General features: G+C 39.9%; 3 protein-coding genes across 14 annotated transcripts in view; 1 reads left to right on the top strand and 2 right to left on the bottom strand.

Annotated features, from left to right (window-relative positions):
- Nucleotides 1–9,790, top strand: part of scalloped (TEA domain transcription factor 1 homolog scalloped) — a 65,525-nt gene extending 55,735 nt beyond the window's left edge. For 2 of the 5 annotated variants that reach the window (XM_064680738.1, XM_064680736.1), the window contains 8 exons: nucleotides 4,915–5,045; nucleotides 5,881–6,612; nucleotides 7,819–7,859; nucleotides 7,921–8,113; nucleotides 8,191–8,253; nucleotides 8,324–8,496; nucleotides 8,581–8,815; nucleotides 8,920–9,790. In XM_064680738.1, coding sequence (XP_064536808.1) covers nucleotides 4,915–5,045; nucleotides 5,881–6,612; nucleotides 7,819–7,859; nucleotides 7,921–8,113; nucleotides 8,191–8,253; nucleotides 8,324–8,496; nucleotides 8,581–8,815; nucleotides 8,920–9,033 — 1,682 coding nt within the window. In that variant the 3' untranslated portion in view covers nucleotides 9,034–9,790. The remainder of the gene's footprint in view (nucleotides 1–4,914; nucleotides 5,046–5,880; nucleotides 6,613–7,818; nucleotides 7,860–7,920; nucleotides 8,114–8,190; nucleotides 8,254–8,323; nucleotides 8,497–8,580; nucleotides 8,816–8,919) is intronic. The other 3 variants (XM_064680737.1, XM_064680740.1, XM_064680739.1) reach the window with 3 other exon arrangements.
- A 5,277-nt stretch (nucleotides 9,791–15,067) lies between these two features.
- On the bottom strand, nucleotides 15,068–19,283 carry LOC135427309 (E3 ubiquitin-protein ligase RNF185-like). Of its 7 annotated transcripts, none has more exons than XR_010436030.1 (5): nucleotides 19,126–19,283; nucleotides 16,170–16,853; nucleotides 15,937–16,103; nucleotides 15,655–15,870; nucleotides 15,068–15,539 (listed from the first exon to the last, which is right to left on the bottom strand). XR_010436030.1 is itself a non-coding variant. In XM_064680755.1 (5 exons), the coding sequence occupies exons 3-5, from the start codon at nucleotides 16,754–16,756 to the stop codon at nucleotides 15,770–15,772; spliced, it is 855 nt and encodes a 284-aa protein (XP_064536825.1). In that variant the 5' UTR covers nucleotides 16,757–16,853; nucleotides 18,954–19,026; nucleotides 19,126–19,196; the 3' UTR covers nucleotides 15,522–15,769. The 7 variants fall into 7 exon arrangements, 5 of the variants coding, with proteins under 5 accessions (XP_064536825.1, XP_064536822.1, XP_064536824.1 ...); XR_010436029.1 differs by having other exon boundaries at nucleotides 15,068–15,464; XM_064680755.1 differs by adding an exon at nucleotides 18,954–19,026 and having other exon boundaries at nucleotides 15,522–15,870; nucleotides 19,126–19,196.
- A 526-nt stretch (nucleotides 19,284–19,809) lies between these two features.
- Nucleotides 19,810–20,974, bottom strand: Mgstl (Microsomal glutathione S-transferase-like). Of its 2 annotated transcripts, none has more exons than XM_064680757.1 (2): nucleotides 20,839–20,974; nucleotides 19,810–20,312 (listed from the first exon to the last, which is right to left on the bottom strand). In XM_064680757.1, exons 1-2 carry the CDS (start codon nucleotides 20,965–20,967, stop codon nucleotides 19,986–19,988), a joined length of 456 nt encoding a protein of 151 aa, XP_064536827.1. In that variant the 5' UTR covers nucleotides 20,968–20,974; the 3' UTR covers nucleotides 19,810–19,985. The 2 variants fall into 2 exon arrangements, with proteins under 2 accessions (XP_064536827.1, XP_064536828.1); XM_064680758.1 differs by lacking the exon at nucleotides 20,839–20,974 and adding an exon at nucleotides 20,421–20,614.
- Nucleotides 20,975–20,983: the final 9 nt, after the last annotated feature.

Here is a 20,983-nt window from a genome sequence, read left to right as displayed (position 1 = left end):
TCTGTTGACATCAAAATATTAGTTAATCCATCCTAGATACATATGTATATTCAAAATCAAATAAACATATTAATTTCTTCTATTTGATATTTAAGTATTCATCTATTGAGTACAAAGTTTAAAGTCCTAACCAGGGCTACAAACTCAAAGAATCAAATTATTGTTGATTCGTTTAAGGGTTCGAATCAACTTCTTGCCTTCGGCTCCCTCATTCACATTCTTGAACCCAGCTCATGATTTGAACACATATTTTCAAAATTTGTTTGATAAATCATCTATTTAGCAAGATATTTAAATTCTTAACCAGGGCTGCAAACTCAAAGAATCAAATTCTCAGTGGTTTGTATTTTGTTCTATATCTATATAGGATATTTGAGGGTACCATTTTTACATGAATTTGGACTAAAAATAATGTTGCCAGATTCAGACGCAAATTAATTTTGTATAAATGTATGTATGAATATATGTATGAATGTATGCAGGTGTATATATATGCATGCATGTATGAATGAATGAATGTGTGTATGTATCTATGTATGTGTGCGTGTGTGTATGTATGTATGTATGTGCGTATATATGTATGTATGTATGTATGTATGTATGCCAGTAAATTATCTTCTATAGCAATGGCAGACCAATTTGTCTTGTTGCGCGGCAAATTTAAACTTATTTATTAAAGCTGCCCTCCTCCTCGATTCTCAAAAATTTAAGTAAGGCTTGCAGGCTTTCCCTATGAATTAGTCGCAGGCGGCTTCAACGCTGGAAGCTGAGGAGCCGGAGGAGGAGCACCAGGGGGCGGAGCGGCAGGCGTATGTTTGTGGGTATGTAGGTATGTAGGTATGTACAAAGGTATGTATGTATGTACAAAGGTATGTATGTATGTACATAGGTATGTATGTATGTACATAGGTATGTATGTATGTACATAGGTATGTATGTATGTATGTATGTATTTATGTATGTATGTATGTATGTATGTATGTATGTATGTATGTATGTATGTATGTATGTATGTATGTATGTATGTATGTATGTATGCATGCATGTATGTATGAATGTATTCATGCATTCATGTATGTATTTATGAATGCATGTATGTATAAATGTATTCATGCATTCATGTATGTATTTATAAATGCATTTATGTATAAATGTATTCATGCATGTATGTATGCATACACGTATGCATGTATGTATTAATACATGTATGCATGTATTGATACATGTTTGCATGCATTTCTGCATGTATGCATGCATCAATGCATGTATGCATGCATGCATGTGTGCGTGTATGTATATATGTACATATGTGTGTGTATGTATGTATGTTTGTTTGCGTGTATATATGTATGTGTGTCTATGTATCTATTTTTACAAATATCTTTGAACATGAGTTTTAAGCCGATCGGACGGGAAACAAAAAACTTTCAATCAACCGTTTTCCGCCAATTTACCACACATGCGGGTGGAATTTCCCGAAGCCCCGGCTTAACGTGCATATTCACCACATAAGGTGACTACAGTGAAAATTTCAACTTTCTAGCTCTTACGGTATAGGCTGTGCGTTGATCATCAATCAGTCAATCGGTCAAGTAAACAATAACATAGTACTGAATCTACTATATTTTCTTCTTAAATATGTTGTACAGATTTATGCAATTCGGTTACAAAACAAATTGTAATTCCAGCCACGAGCCAGTTCGATTCAAAGTCAGTTTGCAGCCTTGATCTTAACACGAGCAGCTCGTGCTTGCTCCATTTACGTGTTGAAGTCCTAACATTCAAGATTTTCACAATTCACTTTTGAATACCATGAAAAGTATTTGAGAAAAGTTGCGATCCTCCAATTAGCAGCACCTGTCGTCATCAATGAGTATCAATTAAATGATGTGAACTGCAATAGACCTCGGGGTCAACATTTTCGTAGCTAGATAGCAACAATTCAATTGGCATATGTCGAATGATTCGGACGGGCGTAGCGTGTACACAATTCAGGCCACAGTACTGTGCTCTCTGTTTTTGATTGATTTAAATGCATTAAATAAATTGGCGATTAAAATGACAAACAGATACGTGATAATTCATTGATAGTTTGAACTGCAAGCGTTTGGAATTGAGTCAAAAGCTTATGAATCATTAGGAAACACTAAGCGTGATTCTGTTCTATTAGTCATGCGAGCTGAACAAACAGTTACTCTATAATTAAAATAACGCACTACATACAGTACTTGCACGCGCGCACACACACACACACACACACACACACACACACATCTTTGCATATTTGTGTCGCACACAAAGTTTGGCCATAAATTCCATTTGAATTCCAGCTCTTCCTTTTTTGGGCCATGGCCCATCGATTTGCAAAGATTTAAAGCGTCAAGAAATTGAAATGCTTGGCTCTTCCTATTCATATTAAGTATGTATATACGTTTTGTTCGCGCTTGTGTGTGTGTGTGTGTGTGTGTGAGAGAGAATCTCTCTGTGTGTGTATGGTGTGGGGGTAAGAAATTGGGCGCTCAGGACCTTACTTGGCATCTATTCCGTGATAGGGTTGCATAACAATTTTCCATGCAGAACCAGTCATGTGAACTGTGAACTACTGAACTAGTTACGTGAATTTAATGCACAAATAATAAAGTTTTAGGGCTCGCTCCATTTTTCAATGTGATTAAATTTCTGCTATGAGTGTGCACACTTATGAACTGGTTCCTTAAAGCAGTTCACATTTACACGCACTGCCCGAAGGTTGCCTGAAAGAATATGTTTTTATAGTCTGTTATTTCTTAAGATTGATTCAAACATCTGAAGATTCTTTGCACACTTTTGCGCATTTGTGAACTGGTTCAAGAAACATCTAAGGACTCTTTGCAATATTTGTGAACTGGTTCATGCACTAGCTTGATTCGAAAATCTGCGTCGAAGGAAACAGCTGAAATTTTCATTGCGCGTGAACTAATTCATGAATTATTTAGATGTGCCCATCGACTTTGGTTCTACAATTGTATCACTGACTCCGTTGTGCTCCGTACAGCTTCATTGAATTCCTCCCTGGCTGAGCTGGCCCAAAGGCGTTCACAAAGCATTAAGTGGGTTGTGGGTGGGTCGACTGTGTCTTTGTCTCTGTGTGCCTGTCTGTGTGCCTGTCTGTGTATGTGTGTGTGTTGGTGTTGTGTCTGTTCTTTGCGCCAGTAATTCTTAACCGTACCTACAGCGCAGCGATACGAACCACACCACCAACCCCCACCATCACCAGCCACCCGGCAGCAGCAGCCCGGACTTTGTGCGCCGGATCCGGCAATATGCGTGTGCTTGGTTGGGCTATCTGCGACGGGGTTTGAGTCGCTGAAAATAATTTTATTCGGTTAGAACTGAAACTATGCCAAGAATGTAATTAGTGAACGCATAAGCGTGTGTACAATAAAAGCTGGATCGCTGTCGGGGCGCAGCAGCAGCAGAATGGGGCTCTGTCTCTCACTCTGCCGCCTTGCTGATGCCAAGCATAAGCTAAAGGATGACCCGCCCACACCCATTCAGTCGCCTGCTGCGTGCAATCCCCACCCCCCCCTCTCTCCCTTCCCCCTCTCATTCCATAGCTAGCCTGGCAGTGGGGCAATGGCAAGGCAACAGGACACTGACGTCAGTCGAAGCACATTTAGCCAGCACGTGAAAATGTCGTCGGGCTTTCATTGAAATTCGCGCACAGCTGAAAGCAGCATTTGATTCATCCCATAGGGGTTCGGTAGCGCATCTCCAGCTGTGCTGTCGTAGATGCTCAAAATAATAACCCCTACATACAGAGTTGCTCATCAAGCACCTTATTTGCGACCATAATTTGTTGGCTTTTAAAGAATGATTTCTGTTTAGAATTTCAGTTTGTTTAATCCTTGAAATTTAACTTAATTGGAATCTACAAAATGGCTGCTTATGGAACTGCACAGTCTGTGAATGCTTTAATTTGTTAAATATCCCAAATAAGTTTAATTACCGCTCTGGAATTTTCCAGAGCAATTTCCCTGAATTTCGTACAAATGTTGAAATCATTTAAATAATTTGTTGCGATCTGTGTTTAGTAAAGATATTTATCTATTTCTTCTATATATATTCTTGATCAGCACTAACAGCCGAGTCGATCTAGCCATGTCCGTCTGTCTGTCCGTCTGTCCGTCCGTCCGTATGTATGAACGCAAGTATCTCAGAACCTATAAGAGCTAGAGACTTGAAATTTTAGATGTAGGTCCTCCTAGTGCCCGCGCAGATCGTTTGTTTCCGATATTCGATAACTTGTCCCGTTTCCAAGTAATCGATAAAAATCGATATCGAAATTATGTTCTTTGAGCAATTTCGGTAAATAATAAGAGCTAAAATCACCAAACTTGACATGTAGCTTCTTCATCCTGTTGGAAGAAGTGGGCTCAGTGTATCCCCTAGTCGGGAGTTCCCGACTAGAACCTCTTACTTGTGATATATTCTCGAGCAGATTCGATCTAGCACTTACCAACTTTCCGTACTTCTGTGTGCACGCGTCGAGCTCGGGAACTATAAAAGAGAGAGCCGTGCGCTTTGTAACGGCAGTTCGGCATCAAGTTCAGGGTATCTACAATTGGGGCACTACCTACTGGAGCTTTCTATATATGTTTTTACACAACTGTGGCATCTTTCGAGTCTGCAGTCAAGCGTAACTTGTGCGGGCAGCGGGAGGCTGGAGGCAACGCTTTAATGGTTAAACTGATGCCAGGAATGCACAGCCGCAGATACAATATTTATGCATAGGTATCATATGAGAATAGTAATTTTTTGCACTTGTGAAGTAATAACCGAAATATCTTTTGTGTAAACATAGGATTGCACCATTTATTTAATTGTGGTTTTTTATTGGGTATATTTTTTGATTATACTTATTTTTCATTACAGGGCGCAACGAGCTAATCGCGCGTTATATTAAATTGCGCACGGGCAAGACGAGAACCCGTAAACAAGTCAGCTCCCATATCCAAGTGCTCGCCAGACGGAAACTCCGTGAAATTCAAGCCAAAATCAAAGTCGTAAGTGTGCTAAACAAATATATATACATATATTGATATTTGCATATAGTATGTATATGAAGACCAACAAGAATATCAAGAGGCGCAACAATGTTTTTGCGCTATGGCTCAAATATGGAGAGCAAATATAGAAAAAACAGTTGCCATCCGTTTATTGTCCACATGCTTTACATAACTACATGTTGTTTATTTAAGTTCAAGTAAAGTTCAATTCACACATAAATATTTAAACAAATATAATTCAATTGCAATGAATTTATAGCTGATATATACTTAGTATCTATACATTTGTTGTGCCGTGAATTTAATTTTACTGTTAAATAATCAGTTAAAAATTGCAAAAAAAAAAAAAGAAAAATAATCAAAACAATTAAAACTTACGACGAGCATGAAAAGCAAGGAAGAGTTTCTCAGTTGCAAGTAGAGCCCATTGCCAACAGACAGATTCAACAAACAGAATCAGAATCAGTTTAAGAATTGATCAGTTCATTTGTATTAGAGTATTATCTCACACACACACACGCACACCTACACACACGCACACCAGCAGAGGCCGCTTGTGTGCTTGTATTGGTGCCAAACGGCGTCTGGCAGTAAAAAGCAAGAGAGTTTGTGGCTTTCATGTTATCCATATGTGAGTTTCCCTTAGCTGTGTGGCGTCTGCAGCTCGACTTTTTGATTTGATTATGCTTGAGTGTGTCGTCACATCTACACACGACACAGACACACACACACATACACACACACATATACACACACACATATACACACACACATATACACAGACACATACAGACACTCAGCTACGAGACCAAATTGAAACTCTGTTTTCCAGGAACCAAATGGTGTATCCTTGCATTTACTCAATGAGAAAGAGCAAACCCTGCAGGCCATGAGCTCAATGACCAGTTCACAAATTGTCTCCGCACAGGCGGCCAATAATCTTGCCCTGGCCGCCTCGGCGCTGACGGCGGGCGTACACCATTCGAAGCATCTGCCTCAACCTGCCCACCATCAGCACCCACACCACCACCACCACCACCACCACCATCATCCGCACCACCACCATCATCAGGTGGGTGTGGCCGCTGCCGCCGCCGCTGCAGCTGCGGCCGCTGCTGCTGCTGCCGCTGTTGTACAGTCGCCGGCAGCCGCCGCTGGTGCGACAAACAATTCCGTTGCGGTGCCCTCCACGTCGTCGTCGTCGCTGTCGTTGTCGTTGTCGCCACGACACCACCATGCCCACCATTCCCATCACAATTTGACGCACCACACGCATAGCCATATGCATCCACATCATCATCACCATGCGGCGGCCGTTGCAGCAGTTTACCACCTACAGCAGCAGCAGCAGCAGCAACAGCAGCATCAGCATCAACAACAACAACAACAACACCAGCAGCAGCAACAGCAGCAACAACAACACCAGCAGCAACAGCAGCAGCAACCAAGTGGGGCAACAACAGGTGCAGTGTCACCATCTGTGGCTGATGGGGCTGACGCTCATGTGCTGGCACAGCCGCCGCCGCCACCGCCGCCATTGCACCATCCGCCGTTGTATCCGGGCGTAAGCAACCGTTCAAGTTATCCAAGCTAAGCAAACGAACCACTCGAAACGCCAAATGCCACTTCACATCGGTGTACAATCCAAAAACAACAACAACAAAAACAACACCAACAACTAACTGCCACAGCACCAGCTCTTAGCTCGCTCAGAATCACAAGACTCCACAACACGAACTCAAATTCACTTTACATCTACATCGATAACCCCCCACCACCCCAACACCCCAACACACACACATGCACACGCACAGCAACTGCACACGAATCACGATTCTCACTCATTAGTTATAACAACAACTCATTAGCTGATCGAATTGCAATTCTGTATTTTTGCTCTGATTGCGCTCGGGCGATCATGCGTGTTGTTATCGTATATACTCGTAATTGTTTGTGTACAATCGCTCTCTCTCTCTCTCTCTCTCCCCCCATCTGTTTCTCTCTCTCTCTCTCTCTGTTTCTGATTGTCGTGCGTTCTGTCTCTTCCCTAAGCGATTTCATTCGAGTTAAATGTCGTCATAGCCCACTGTCATTTCACTCTCTAATATCAACGATCTCTTCTCTCTCCCGCTCTCTCTCTTTCACTTTCGCTCCATTCTCTTCACCCTAGCTCTCTGTGGTGCTTTATGCTCGTTTGCCTTACTCATTATGCGTCAGCTAACATTTATCTTATTCGCCAAATGTTACTCACCACCACTCGTTACTCGCTACTCGTTACTTGCCACTCGTCACTCGCTACTCTTTATTCGTGCTCGTGTATCTTGAGGCCCAAACCCACCTGCTCAACGCTCGCTTGCTCATTGAAATCGACTCCTTGCTTTTTTTACATGCCAACAACAACAACAACAATTATTAATATATATTTACATGTATATACCGATCTCCATAAATATATATGTTTTATTTAACAAAAATTCTCGTTAGCTGTTTATAACTAGTATTAGTATTTGTATTCGTATGTAATAATTGTTTAGTAAGCTCGCCGAGTCAAATCAACGAAACAATCAATCAATCAATCGCTCAATCATTAATGCGTACTCTCATCAGCTGTGTAACCATGTCAAATTAAAAGAAATCGTGCTTAGCTTAGTGTTGTAAAACGTTGTTTATCATTCACAATTTGTATTAACTGTTTTTTCTCTCTCGCTCTCGCCCTCTCTCTCTCTCTCTCTCTATCCTGCTCGCACTCTTGCTTGACGGATGTTTTTAGCAATTTTGGCAACCCGGTCTGCAGCCGAGCACATCACAAGAGTAAGTTGGCATCGCCCGCAAATGAAACAGAAAAACACAACGCATTTGCATTGACCAATAGTTTTTATGATTACAGCATCAAGCCGTTCGCCCAGCCGCCCTATACGCCCGGCAAGCCCTCGACGGCGGTCTCCGGCGAAATAGAGGCTGGTATTCCGCCCGCACAATTGCCATGGGAGGGGCGCGCGATCGCCACGCAGAAATTCCGCTTGCTCGAGTTTACGGCCTTCATGGAAATCCAAAGAGATGAGATCGTAAGTGCTGGCATTTATCATTCCTGACAATCACTGTCAACATTATATCTTCTTCTTCTTCTTCTCCTGTCTTACAGTATCACCGACATCTATTCGTGCAGCTGGGCGGCAAGCCATCCTTCTCCGATCCGCTCCTCGAGGTGAGTTTCGTGCTACACGAGCTTCTGATATAGTAATTGGCAAATGGTTATCATATTTTATTTATGACAGACTGTTGACATCCGGCAAATATTTGACAAATTTCCGGAGAAATCCGGCGGTCTCAAAGAGCTTTACGAGCAGGGTCCGCAGAATGCGTTCTACCTGGTTAAATGTTGGGCGGATCTCAACACGGACGTGACGACGGGCAGTGAAACGGGCGATTTCTATGGCGTTACAAGCCAGTAAGTAAACGCGCTCTCTCTCTCTCTCTCTCTCTCTGTCTCCCTCTCTCTTCCTCTCTGTAACTCATTCTCTTTGCCTTGCAGATATGAAAGTAATGAAAACATTGAGCTCGTCTGCTCGACAATTGTCTGCTCGTTTGGCAAACAGGTTGTGGAAAAGGTGGAGCACGAGTATTCGCGCCTGGAGAACAATCGCTACGTTTACCGCATTCAGCGCTCGCCCATGTGCGAGTACATGATCAATTTCATACAAAAGCTGAAGAACTTACCTGAACGCTATATGATGAACAGTGTGCTCGAGAACTTTACAATACTGCAAGTGAGTAGAGAAGGAAGATTTCTTCTAACACTCGCTCACACTTACTCACCCGCACTCTCTCTCTCTCTCTCTCTCTCTCCCTCTATCTGTGTCTTTCTGTGTAGGTAATGCGAGCGCAAGAAACGAAAGAGACACTGCTATGCATAGCGTATGTGTTTGAGGTGGCGGCGCAGAACAGCGGCACCACGCACCACATCTATCGCCTTATAAAGGAATAGCATGAGCTGCATGAAGCAGCGCCCAATCTGTCCGCGTTACCCACCAATGCACAAATCAGCGAATACAGCAACAACAACAACAACAGCAACAATACGAGTAGAAACCACAACAGCACAACTAACAACAGCAACAACGGCAACAGCAACACAGCCAACAGCAACGGCAACGGCAATAATAATAATGCCATCAAGAGCAACAACAACAACAACAACAATAACAGCAACGCAGCAACAGCCGCCGGCAGCACAGAGGAAGCCTGCAGCTCAACAACTCTGCAAGGCACAGGACAGGAAACGGTTGCGGCCGCTATTAAACAATCGCCGACATCGCCGCAACTGCAGCAGCAGCAACAACATCAACAACATCAACAACAACAACAACAACAACAACAACAACAACAACAGCAGCAGCAGCAACTGGGTGGCATCTCAGCGCTGCAAGTGGATGAGGTGCTGTATGCGCAGGTGCTGCCAGAGAATAGCTATCATTTGCAACAACAACAGCAGCAGCAGCAGCAGCAACAACAATTGCGTCAAAACACACACATGTTGCAACAGCAGCAGCAACTTGTGAATTACCAGGACCGTCCACCGCCGCCGCCCTACAGCGCCTGTGTCGCCAACAACAGCGGTAAACAGCAACAGCAGCAACAGCAGCAGCAGCAACAGCAGCAACAACGGCAACAACAGCAGCAATCGTTTGACGTGGAGCAACATCAACAGCAGCAGCAGCAGCAGCAACAACAACAACAACAACTTACCACCTATGAGCAGTTTCTGAAACTGTCCGCTCAGGAGTACACGCAACTGAACGCGGCCGCTGAGAATGCGGCGCTCAATTTGAGCAGCATGGGCGTCAGCAAAGCTGGCGAGGATAACGAGGTAAATGATGAGGCGACGTCCCATGAGCTGCGCATGTTGCGGCAGGTGAATGTGGCTGCCTCTGCCGTTACCGCCGCTGGCAATGCGAATGACAACGTGGCCGATACCGCCGACTGTGAGCAGTAGTTGTTGTAGGCGTCGCATGCTGTTCGATTAGGCATATACGATAGATAGATAGATAGATATATATGTATGTTAGCTTTGGCGATTTATTATGTACACACACACACACACACAGAGAGAGAGAGACGCACAACAACAAAGCGTGCCACAGGCATGTACTATATTTGATTTATTTACGCATATCTATATGCCAGAGAGAGAGAGAGCCTGCTGTACCTAACTTTAAAAACCTGTCACTGAATTGCATTGCCTTTCGAAAACAATAAGACAATCCTTCAGCTAAAGCGTTTCTATATTTATATATAGACCTGTCTATCGGCAACTGTTGCTGTCGTGCCGCGCTGCTGCCGTGCTGTGCGCTGTGCTTGTGCCTGTCTGTCTGTCTGTCTGCCTGTCTGTCTGTCTGTCTGTCTGTCTGGCTGCCTGTTTGAAACTGTCAGCGTAGTAATTTTTTTTATCTACATATATTTACATACATAAAAAAAATACATTTAAATGATCTCAAAGTTACTTAAAACATATTTTTTGTGTGTAATTTGTATGTTTATCTTTCTTTTTTTTATGTTTTATTTTGTGAAACGAAACATAAAAAAAAACATTAAAGCGAAGCAGTTGTCGTACGCTGATATTTTTAAAATGAAGAAACATCAAAGTTAAAAAGTTAAATATAATTAATTTACAAACAACAACATCTGAGTAAACAAAACAAACATAAACGTGCGTATGTTTGTATATCTTGTATTCTATATTTTATTCGACATATATATAAATAACTGTGCATATATATATGTAGTTATTTATATATATATACATATATATATCTATATATCCTTTTTTTTTGAGTGTATGTTTATAGCTATTAGAGTTATGGATCATAATATGTATAGTAACATTTACATTAGTTATTTTAAATTATCTATGTAAATTACAGCTTATGCCACACACACACACATATTTCGATGAATTGAGGGCAGGAGCTTGTTAGGATTAGAAAAGAGCTGCGAGCTGAGAGCTGAGAGGGAAGTGCATTGGGTGGGAAAAAAAAACGAAGCGTTGCCTTTGAGGCACATTAAAAAGAACACACACTGAGCTAGCAGCTAAAAGGGAAAGTATGCACAACGATAGATAAATCAAAAGAAAAAACTCGAAAAACAAATTTTCTTAAAAACAAACAAACAAACAAACAACAACAACAACAACAAGAGCAGCTTAGGTTTGTGTGTGTGTTAAACCACGATGTTATTTCTCGATATACTTATGTAACTATAGTGTAAAACGTATATGTGTAAAACAATTCATTTAAGCATGAATCGAACGATCCACCGTTATTAAAATGATTAACTATTGATTTAAATGCATTAAAAACAACAAAAACAAACACAAAAACAAGAACTAAAACAAAAAACAAAACCAAGAACAAATTCAAATGTGAGCAAACGAAAGAAACTTGGCTTCAAGTGCACGCCCAGCAAGAACAATAAGCGACCCTCCAAGTCGTGAATACCCAACCAACTGCATGGGCTGGCCTGCTGCTGGTTAGTCGTCAAGTGGCTCTATCCGATACATGTGTCGCGATCCAATGCCATATCCAAAAGCTGCGAACGTATCCGTAATTGCCACTTGCCGCACACCTCCTCCAGCTGGGACCTGGTCGCCTTGGGCTTGGGCTTGGGCTTGGGCCGGTTGCGTCGGGTTGGGCGTGCATTTGCTGCATGACACCGATAATTACAAAGAAATACAAAACAAACAAAAAACAAAAAAAAAAAAAAAATATATATATATATATAGATACATATATAAAAAGTAAAGCTAATTTAAAATAAAAGGAATGTATTGTAAATGTAAAATAGTATCGTTTTCGTATGTATATGTAGGTAACTAAGGCTAAACTATAAACAATACAAAGGTAAAGAAAGTATAATACATATTTATAAATGTAAAGTATTTCGTTGTTGTACGATTAAAACAAATACGCATTTTTTTTTTGTTTGTTAGTAAGAAAACTCAATTCAAGTGTTTGCATAAATCAAACGAAATGAAATGCAGAGCGCTAAAAAAAAAACGAAGGGAAATTTGTACATTTATCGACAACAAAACAAGGCATAAACAATAATGAAAAACAAATACAATAGTAAGCAATATTGATGAAGAACTTTGGTTAAACACTAGTATAAACGACACACACACACCCACACACACAACTCACTTGCAAAGGGGTAAAAAGTAACAATAATAATTAATTAAAAATCGAAAAGAAAAACAAATACTATTTTAAAAAAAATTTTTAATCGTGGAAACAGTTACAATTACATATTACAAGAAATACCGATTTATAAAATAGAAAAAGAGAGAAAGTTAATAACTAAACAAGCTAAAACATAAGTGTAACTACAGAGAAGCAGAGACACGTAAACTAAAGTAAAACAAAAAACAAAAACGAAAATGAAAATGAAATAAAAATAGTGCCTAACAGATGCAAAGTATTACACGCCGCCAAGTGTGGCATGTGGCATGCAGCTAGATTTGGTTTTACGGCCATGCCAACTTGTTTCAATCATGCGTAATTCTGCGATTCTTTTCCAAGTCAACATTATAAATGAATTAAACTACAGTTTCCATGAAAAGGTTAAAGAAACAACACTCACACACACACACACACACACACACACACACACACACACACACCTACACACACACGATGTATTTAGCGTTTGTGTTTTTGTTCATGCTCGATTTTGTTTTTCGTTTTGGTTTTTGTTTCAATCTGATTTGATGCAAAAATCTCACATTTTATACACATAAGAATCTGAATTACGATATTTACAAAAACAAAAAAACAAAAAAAAAAAACAAAAATCCGTTCAGTATGAATAGCTAACACTCAAGTTAGGAACCACCTTAAGATCTTAGTTTTACATGCATATATATTAATATCTATTTTTTTTTTTTTGAGACAATATTAGTATTTTTTTTTTTGTTTGTTTATTGCCTGCCCATTTGCCGCCCTGTACCACTAGCTATTCCTGTCGTACCTAATCAAAGCACAAAGCAATCGGAGAGCTACTTAGTTTTAAAATCCGTTCAAACTCGAGCCATGCGCTTGTAATTCGCAATTGGTTTTAACTGATTAATTGGCATATTGTGGACAAATCTGATTTGCCCAACAATTAGGCAAACATTTCATGTGAGATGCTCACATACTACACGAATATCAATTGTGTCTAAAATCTATTATATTGAAAAACGATCCATATACCAACTGAAAGCACGAGAGGTTCGCATATTGCGATATTTCGATTCAATTTAATTCGATTTCTCTTGGCTCAACTTAGTTTTCAATATGCAATACCAATTTGTTGTAAGCTATCTATGTATACATAGAGTTACTAAATATACTTATGTGCAAAAGCAGGACATGTGTAATGATTTTATGCCCCCCTTCCCCACCCCCTACTACATGGTACATTTTAAGTTATGTTTGGGTTTTGCTAAATAGAAAATTTAATTGTTTATTTTATTTTTTTTTTTTTTGTAAAATTACACTGTATTTAAATAAGATCATCAACAATCATCATCAGCATCATCATCAGCAAAAATAATAATGCTTAAATCAATTATTAATAAATTTATAAATAGATATACAGATAACTGAAAACAATAACAAACAAAGCAAGGATGAACAGTGAATTATGCAAAACAATAAAATTGCAATTATATTTATATGAAATGATTGCAATTGATGATTTAATTTCATATATATATATATATATATATATATATATATATATATATATATTGTGTGTGTGTATATATACATATAAACATATATGTATGTATTTTGTTTTATATTTGTCGTTCAACAAAATGCAAGGACAAGAACGAGAGCAAGTAAGGGAGAAAGAAACATGTGAAATTTACGTAAGGAAAAAATGTGTCATTTTAATTTTTACACTGAAATGCATTAATAAAAATTTTAATATATTAAAAAATCTCACATGATCTAGTCTTTTATTTAACTTGTTTTCTCCATATCAATTACACAAAACTGTTCACATAAAATATGTATTTATTTGACTGTACGCAATAATACGAGATGTTTTATTTTTAACACTGGAATCTGAATAACTTACGTAATTGAAGATCATGTAAAGATATACTCGTGAAACTCTGTAAAATAGATTGGAATCAAGAATTTTCGGTTCAGAACTAACCCGATATTTGAGAAATTTGTAATGTTACCCCTTGTCAATTTTATTAACATTGACAAAACTTTAGAATTAATGCGCATCAAAAGTCCGGCTCCATACGAGTCGGAAAAGGTATATCATTCCGAAACCGGACGAAAAATACCCGAGATATTCCAGTTTTAAGATTTTCCCAAAAAACTTTAAATGGCCATAACTCGAGTAATTGAAAGCCAATCGCGGAAAGATTGGGTGCGTTGTAATCGTGGAGATCCGTAGGATCGATTGCAATCAAAAGTTGTTAATGCCAAGACAAAGTCCATAATTGCAAAATACGTGCCAAAAGTGTCAATTTTGGAAAACTTTCAAAATTGAGATTTTTGAATGCAAATCGAAAGTCCGGCTCCATACGAGTCGGAAGAGGTATATCATTCCGAAACCGGACGAAGAATACCCGAGATATTCAGGTTTTAAGATTTTTCCAAAAAACTTTCAATGCCCATAACTCGAGTAATTGAAGGCCGATCGCGGAAAGATTGGGTGCGTTGTAATCGTGGAGATCCGTAGGATCGATTGCAATCAAAAGTTGTTAATGCCAAGACAAAGTCCATAATTGCAAAATACGTGCCAAAAGTGTCAATTTTGGAAAACTTTCAAAATTGAGATTTTTGAATGCAAATCGAAAGTCCGGCTCCATACGAGTCGGAAGAGGTATATCATTCAGAAATCGGACGAAAAATACCCGAGATATTCCAATTTTGGACCGACTATAGCTCGGAAAAATAAAGTTCGATCTCAACAATGATAGCCAATAGTTTTGTCCCCCAAAGAAAAATACGGATAAATTGCATTGCCATTAACTATATTTTATTATTACACACATATACATATTAAACGCAAAAGCTTGAAACTGCGTACATAATTCATTGGGCATTGTACATAGAATATAAAATCCAAATTTGTTTTTGTTTTTCTACATGCTTGTATGCACTCATAATCGTAAGAAGATGAGTTGTCTTTTCATTATTTTTTGGTTGTTTGTATATTTTAATTTATTTTATACAATACATGCTCGTAAATGTCGTTTTCATTTTCATCAATAGCGATTAAAGTACACGAAGAAAGGATTGTATATGCAACGGGATTGAAGAAGTGATCACTTTAGTAGCGCTGACGATCGATACTTTAGCATCGGGGCGCAGCAATCCTTTCCACGATGTTTGCGACTTTACCCCGCCGAAACTTAACAAAATGTACAATTTCAAAAAATCAAAAAAAAAAAAAAAAAAAAAAAATCAATTCAAATGGAAAGTAAAACTGGAAATTAAAATTTAAAGACAGCATGTTGTGAAATTACAAGGAGACGTAATTGCAGAAATTTTGCGGTTAAAAGGTGCTCCTCATACATAATTGAGGCTTTCTGTATGCTCACCAAATTCAAGTGTTGTTGTTGCTGTGTTGATTCTGTAGTCATTCCTATTGTTGCTGCTGTTCTTGTTGTTGGGGTGCATTGTTGTTTATTGACGGGCCGCCTTGTCGACAGGTTGCTAGGCAAACAACAGCCAACCGATGCAGAGAAAGGCGAGATACAAAAACAGTCTGGACAGCGTCTGCTCGTCGTCGTACTGTGTGGTGCCGCGATTAGCCGCTAAATATTCACAATGATGGGTATATATAAGTATATATGTTTATGTTGACATTTCAATGTACTTACCAGCTGGACGCGGCTCGCCAAAGTTAAGCGATGATGTAAAGAAACCAAAAGGAAAAGCACCAATGCCAAAGGACACGTGGAAACTATCCCCAAAACCAAAACCCGGAAAGCCAGGAGCTGGCTCGGGCTCTGTACGCTGGCCAGCAGGACGTGGTGGCACCTTATTGCTAAAGAAAAAGTGAAATGAATCAATTTTAGTTTATCGACTTGACGCAGAAAATTATTGAACTTACCGTGGATCCTCCTGGCGTGTGCTATTGCGACCGTAAAGCGGTATTACTTTGTCCTTATCAACGGCTGCCTTGCAAACGGGGCAGAGCTTGCGATTGGGGCGCGTCAACAGCCACTGATGCAAGCAGGGCCAGCAGAATAGATGGCCACACATGCTGACCACCGCATCCTTGGCTGTATCCAAGCAGATATTACACTCGTACAGCGACTCCTCGCTGGGCTCCTTGTCCTTGTCATTGCTGCCGGCCTCGTTAGCCGGTCCAGTTGCTGATGATGATGATGTTGACGACGGAGTCGCCTCAGCTGCGCCCGGCTCCTTGATGTCTGCAAAATTGCCACTGGCTAGGGCGCTGCCCGTGAAAGAATATGATGTTGCACGCTGGCGCAGCTCAGATGTGGCGTCAGCAGGATTCCTGGCCCAGCCAATGTTGTCCGTATCTACGCGCTCCGACCCATTTGTGGGTGAATTGTTGTTGTTGTTGTTGTTGTTGTTGTTGCTGCTGCTGCTGCCATTTGATGATGTGGAGGGCAGTTCGGGCGCCGTTGGCAACTGTGGCTCGCCAACCAGAGTCGCTGTTGCTGCCTCCATGGTCGACACTCTTCAACCGTCTACAAATGTGCCTCAAACTGTTGTTTCTGTTCTGTATGGGATCTGCTGTGTTTACTTTGACGTCCAAACGCACGCGCTGAAAGAACAAAAATCATACCTATTACAACTGGCAAAAACAACAGAAACAAAGGAAAGCAATTATAGATATTATCATCAGCCGGTGTAAACCCACAACTGCGGCGAACTGCCAACGGGTCTGTGTACGTGTACGTGTCTTGTCTTTCCGAGAGGGCGTGCGCGGACTGGCTGGACTGGACTGGGAGGTTGGTTCTGGAAAACCTACAAATACTCAACTGCCAATCAATAGTGGACACGTTTCCCAACATAAACGGCCAATGCACAAAAGTGTGTCAGCTCAGCTTCCCGCTCGAATGCGTTCGTATCTCCTAAGAATTCAAAAATACTGTTTAGAATTTGTGCCTAAACTAACTTCAATTTAATGTGGAACTACATACGCGTGACACTTGCCACCATGGCTTCTGGAAATATATTAAATATATATTTCAAATTCGAAGGTCCCAAATCGACAGTGACTTCTAGGATTTGAGTAACTCCAGATGCAGCACACACGAAATGAAAGTTAATAAATTGGACTTGTTAAACCCGGGCTACAAGCCTGACAACTTTCAATCGATGCTTTATGGGACGTAAGCGCAGGCTAATATGAGGTTTTAAGAAATCCCACTCGAAAGTGTGGAAAAAACGATTGTATGGAACATTTTTGTTTACCATTCGATCGGCTTCAAATTCAATTTCAAGATCTTGGTGAACATTCGTTTAACAATTTTCGGAAAGCCCACGCATTCTGGGGGGGGGGGATCATAGGCTATACGGCGAAACTCTAGTTACCAGAACTTTTAAAGTGTGTATTTAACTTTGACATCAACTCTAAGTTCCGATAGCTAGATGAGAAGGTGACATCTAAAATATGAGGCGATGAACTTAGCTAGTTATACAAAATGTTCCTTTAAAAGTTAATAATAACATATATAGTTATAGATATGCATGTATTCCCTATGTGTCGTATTCTATCATATTGCGTTTTAGCCGCACGCATGTTTATCGCAGCAGACGTAATCAAAGGTAATTGTCTAGTACTTGAGTTGAATTCGTGTGTTAATATACGTACGTATATATTTATATATACATATATATATACATATATTTAATGTATATACTTATATGACCCATATATATGTGGAACTGTTAATGCAGTCTCCATAACAGCGAACTCGGCATTGTAAACAGGTGCAAAGGTTTGCAATTTAAATAGCCAGAGTATTGAAAACATAATATACCGATATAATACACTTTGGAGCAGGTCATAAATATTTATTTCTAACGAAACGTATCGCACTCGACTAGCAGCTACCCTGTGGCTGCGTATATGTGAACATTTCTCAGTTTAACAATATGCAGAAAATACATTAAAATGAATTGATTAAAACCAGGTTTACGGTTCGAACCCTTAGGCTCGGGTTGCGATTTCCTGGTTTCGCAGCCATACATATGTAGGTATGTATACATCGGTCTCTGTGATACCCTTTTTGCGGGGTATACTATACGCTAAGTGAAATTTGCTACAGTGCACAGCTGCAGGTCTAAAGTTTACATTACAGCGCCCTAGATTGCATCATTATGGTTATTTGAACGTTTACAAGCAGGAGATCAGTTTGAAAAAAAATAAAAAGACGTAAAACGCGTGATGTTTTAAAGATAACGACAACACTTGCACCTAAAAGCTTCAATCGGTTCCGGATATCAAGTGTTGCGTACCTGCCAGAACCTTAAGCGTTCGCTTCGTTGACGCTAATCAAATTGTACACACATTGTACATGTATTTTTTAGTCGGGGCAGAGCCACCAGGCAAGCTTTTAGCTTTACCCAATGAGCAGCGTACTTTGCATCTGACGTGCAAAAACGTATGTACATGCTCAAACACATATTTACCATACGTTAATATATGTACATCGATGCACGTATGTGTGTGCATATAAGTGTAGCGGTTACCCTATCAGATGAAAAGGCATACATATTGAAAAGTATACACATATGTATGCGTGCACAATAAATACACACACAAATGCAAATCCATGTACTCGCTGCGCTACTGTTATTGTTTGCTTGTTTTGGTCAAAACGCTATACAAATGGGATTTACAATAATTGGCACTCACATGAAATTTCTTTTTTTCGCGTCACATGAGTTGCTTTGTTTATGTTGAAAAGTTTTTCACAAACTTGACTGAGCTGAAATGTGTTTATTTTGATTTTCCTCAAGGCAGAACAGGTTGGGCCTGGCATACTACGTCAAAACATATGCACATACACACACATAGATATACATACCTTTTAATAACGTATCATATAATTACACGTAATTTCTTTTGATTTGAACGATTTACGTTTATTAAACAGGCACTACAGCTGTTAATTGTGTCACATTAAATTTCATTGCAGTAATTCTTTATTATTTTTGGTTAAAAAAAAAATAGATATATGTATATATAAAAAATGGTCAGAACCAAAGCGATGGTGATATGCCTCTAATTTGACGGGTTGCGACAATCGACTAGGAGGTGGTGGTATCACAATCGATATGCATATATATCGATAAGCAAGTAAAGCAACGATGCTTTTCCGTTTCCATTTACGATTGTTATTGCGATATTTTTAACAGTTTGTGCTTCAATTTAATATGATTTAACCATTCTGACATTGCAATTGAGCCATTTAAAATTAATTATTTACATTTGTTTAAATCTGCAACCACTTTTTAAGCAATTAATTCATATAATCATTGGCGACCGCCATGCATATTTATACGATAGTTTCGTGCTCAATTTTAGCATACCAGCATGACACTCAATTTTTAGTGTAACTATTGTCATGCTTGTAACAAGCTTTTAAACTTTGAACTGACAACTTTCCCTAACCCAAAATACATATTAAAAAACAAGGATTGGGTAGATATTTATAATCAGCTAAAAAAAAAAAAACAATTAAAGTTATGATATGTATAGTAAACCAACATTATAGAAAATAAAAAGTTTATTCGTGTTGCCAGCAAACATGCAGTTAAGATTTAGCGCAATTATCGAAAATTCTACTTCTCCCGTGCAAAAAAGCGGTGCATATGCTGCTACTGCAGCCTACATTTACTTTACTATTATAAAAAATGAGTAACTCATACGTATATTAACAGCCGCTTAAAAAGCAGCAGCTGCGATAACCTGGAGTGCCATATAAGCCGTGGCCACCAACGCCACAAAGAAGGCGAGCGCACGTGCCGGCTGGGGTACAACCACGACGGCATAGACCAGGGTATGGGCGATGCGGGAGATACCAACGGCACGGAATAGATTAATGGCCAGAAAGGCGTTGGGGTTCGTCAGTGTATAGAGCAGGCCGATTATGAAGAATGGCAGAATGTTCTCCAGATCATTGCGATGCGCCCGACGAACACGCTCCACGTTGGGGTCGTCGAATTTAACCTTCAGCTTTGGGGACATTAAATCCTCCTGATTGGCAAATGTCTGAAAGGCAACAAACAAAGTCAAAATATATTTATTATCTGGCCGCTTTCACCTGCTGACCGGACTTTGACTCAGCAGCTAACTAATCCTCCTTCTCCACTCGCTTACCTTGGTCTTGAAGCGCTGTATGGCCGTAAGTAGAGCCATAGCCAACATTTTAATTACCAGCACACCGGTCCAGAACGTATAGCTCTTGAACACCGGGTTGGTTAGTGTAAGTAGTTCCAGACTCATGATTGTTTCTAATTTAATGTATTTCTTTCAGTCGCCAATTGGGAACCGCCTTTGTGCGTTGCAAACTATCAACTGACGTGAGCGCGACGTAAATTCTTATTATATGTATGCCGGCTGATGTTGCTCTCTGGCGCTCGCTCTCACTTGGCTCTCTCACTGATAACTAACAGTGCTATGCGGCGGCAACAACACTTTCTGTGTGTCTGTCTGTGTGTGTGTGTGTGTATGGAAAGCGCCGAGTCATACTGACAGCACCAAAAACATACATACATAACTAAATATTTGAACTTACCAAAGTTATGAATCGCCAGATGCCGGTCACTAGGCTCATGGAAAACATTTTGAGAACCAAGAGCGCACTCCATCCTATATAGCAACGGAACACTTCGTTGTCGAATGAGATCAGCTCGCGATGCAGCATTGTGTCGATTTGGGAT

The sequence above is a fragment of the Drosophila montana genome, unplaced genomic scaffold (assembly GCF_035044405.1).
Source record: "Drosophila montana isolate Dmon_TW-CO22-7 unplaced genomic scaffold, ASM3504440v1 contig_2178_1, whole genome shotgun sequence".
Taxonomy (NCBI): domain Eukaryota; kingdom Metazoa; phylum Arthropoda; class Insecta; order Diptera; family Drosophilidae; genus Drosophila; species Drosophila montana.
Note: the sequence above shows the minus strand (reverse complement) of the source record. Positions and strands in the feature narration are given on the sequence as shown.

Excerpts from the sequence above, each read along its gene's own strand:
- LOC135427309 (XM_064680752.1), bottom strand. The coding sequence starts at position 16,756 with ATGGAGGCAGCAACAGCGACTCTGGTTGGCGAGCCACAGTTGCCAACG. Across the intron at positions 16,104-16,169 it reads ACACGCCAGGAGGATCCACG|CAATAAGGTGCCACCACGTC; the intron begins GTAAGTTCAATA and ends CTTTTTCTTTAG. Across the intron at positions 15,871-15,936 it reads TGGCGAGCCGCGTCCAGCTG|CGGCTAATCGCGGCACCACA; the intron begins GTAAGTACATTG and ends GTGAATATTTAG.
- Mgstl (XM_064680757.1), bottom strand. The coding sequence starts at position 20,967 with ATGCTGCATCGCGAGCTGATCTCATTCGACAACGAAGTGTTCCGTTGC. Across the intron at positions 20,313-20,838 it reads TCTGGCGATTCATAACTTTG|ACATTTGCCAATCAGGAGGA; the intron begins GTAAGTTCAAAT and ends GTTGCCTTTCAG.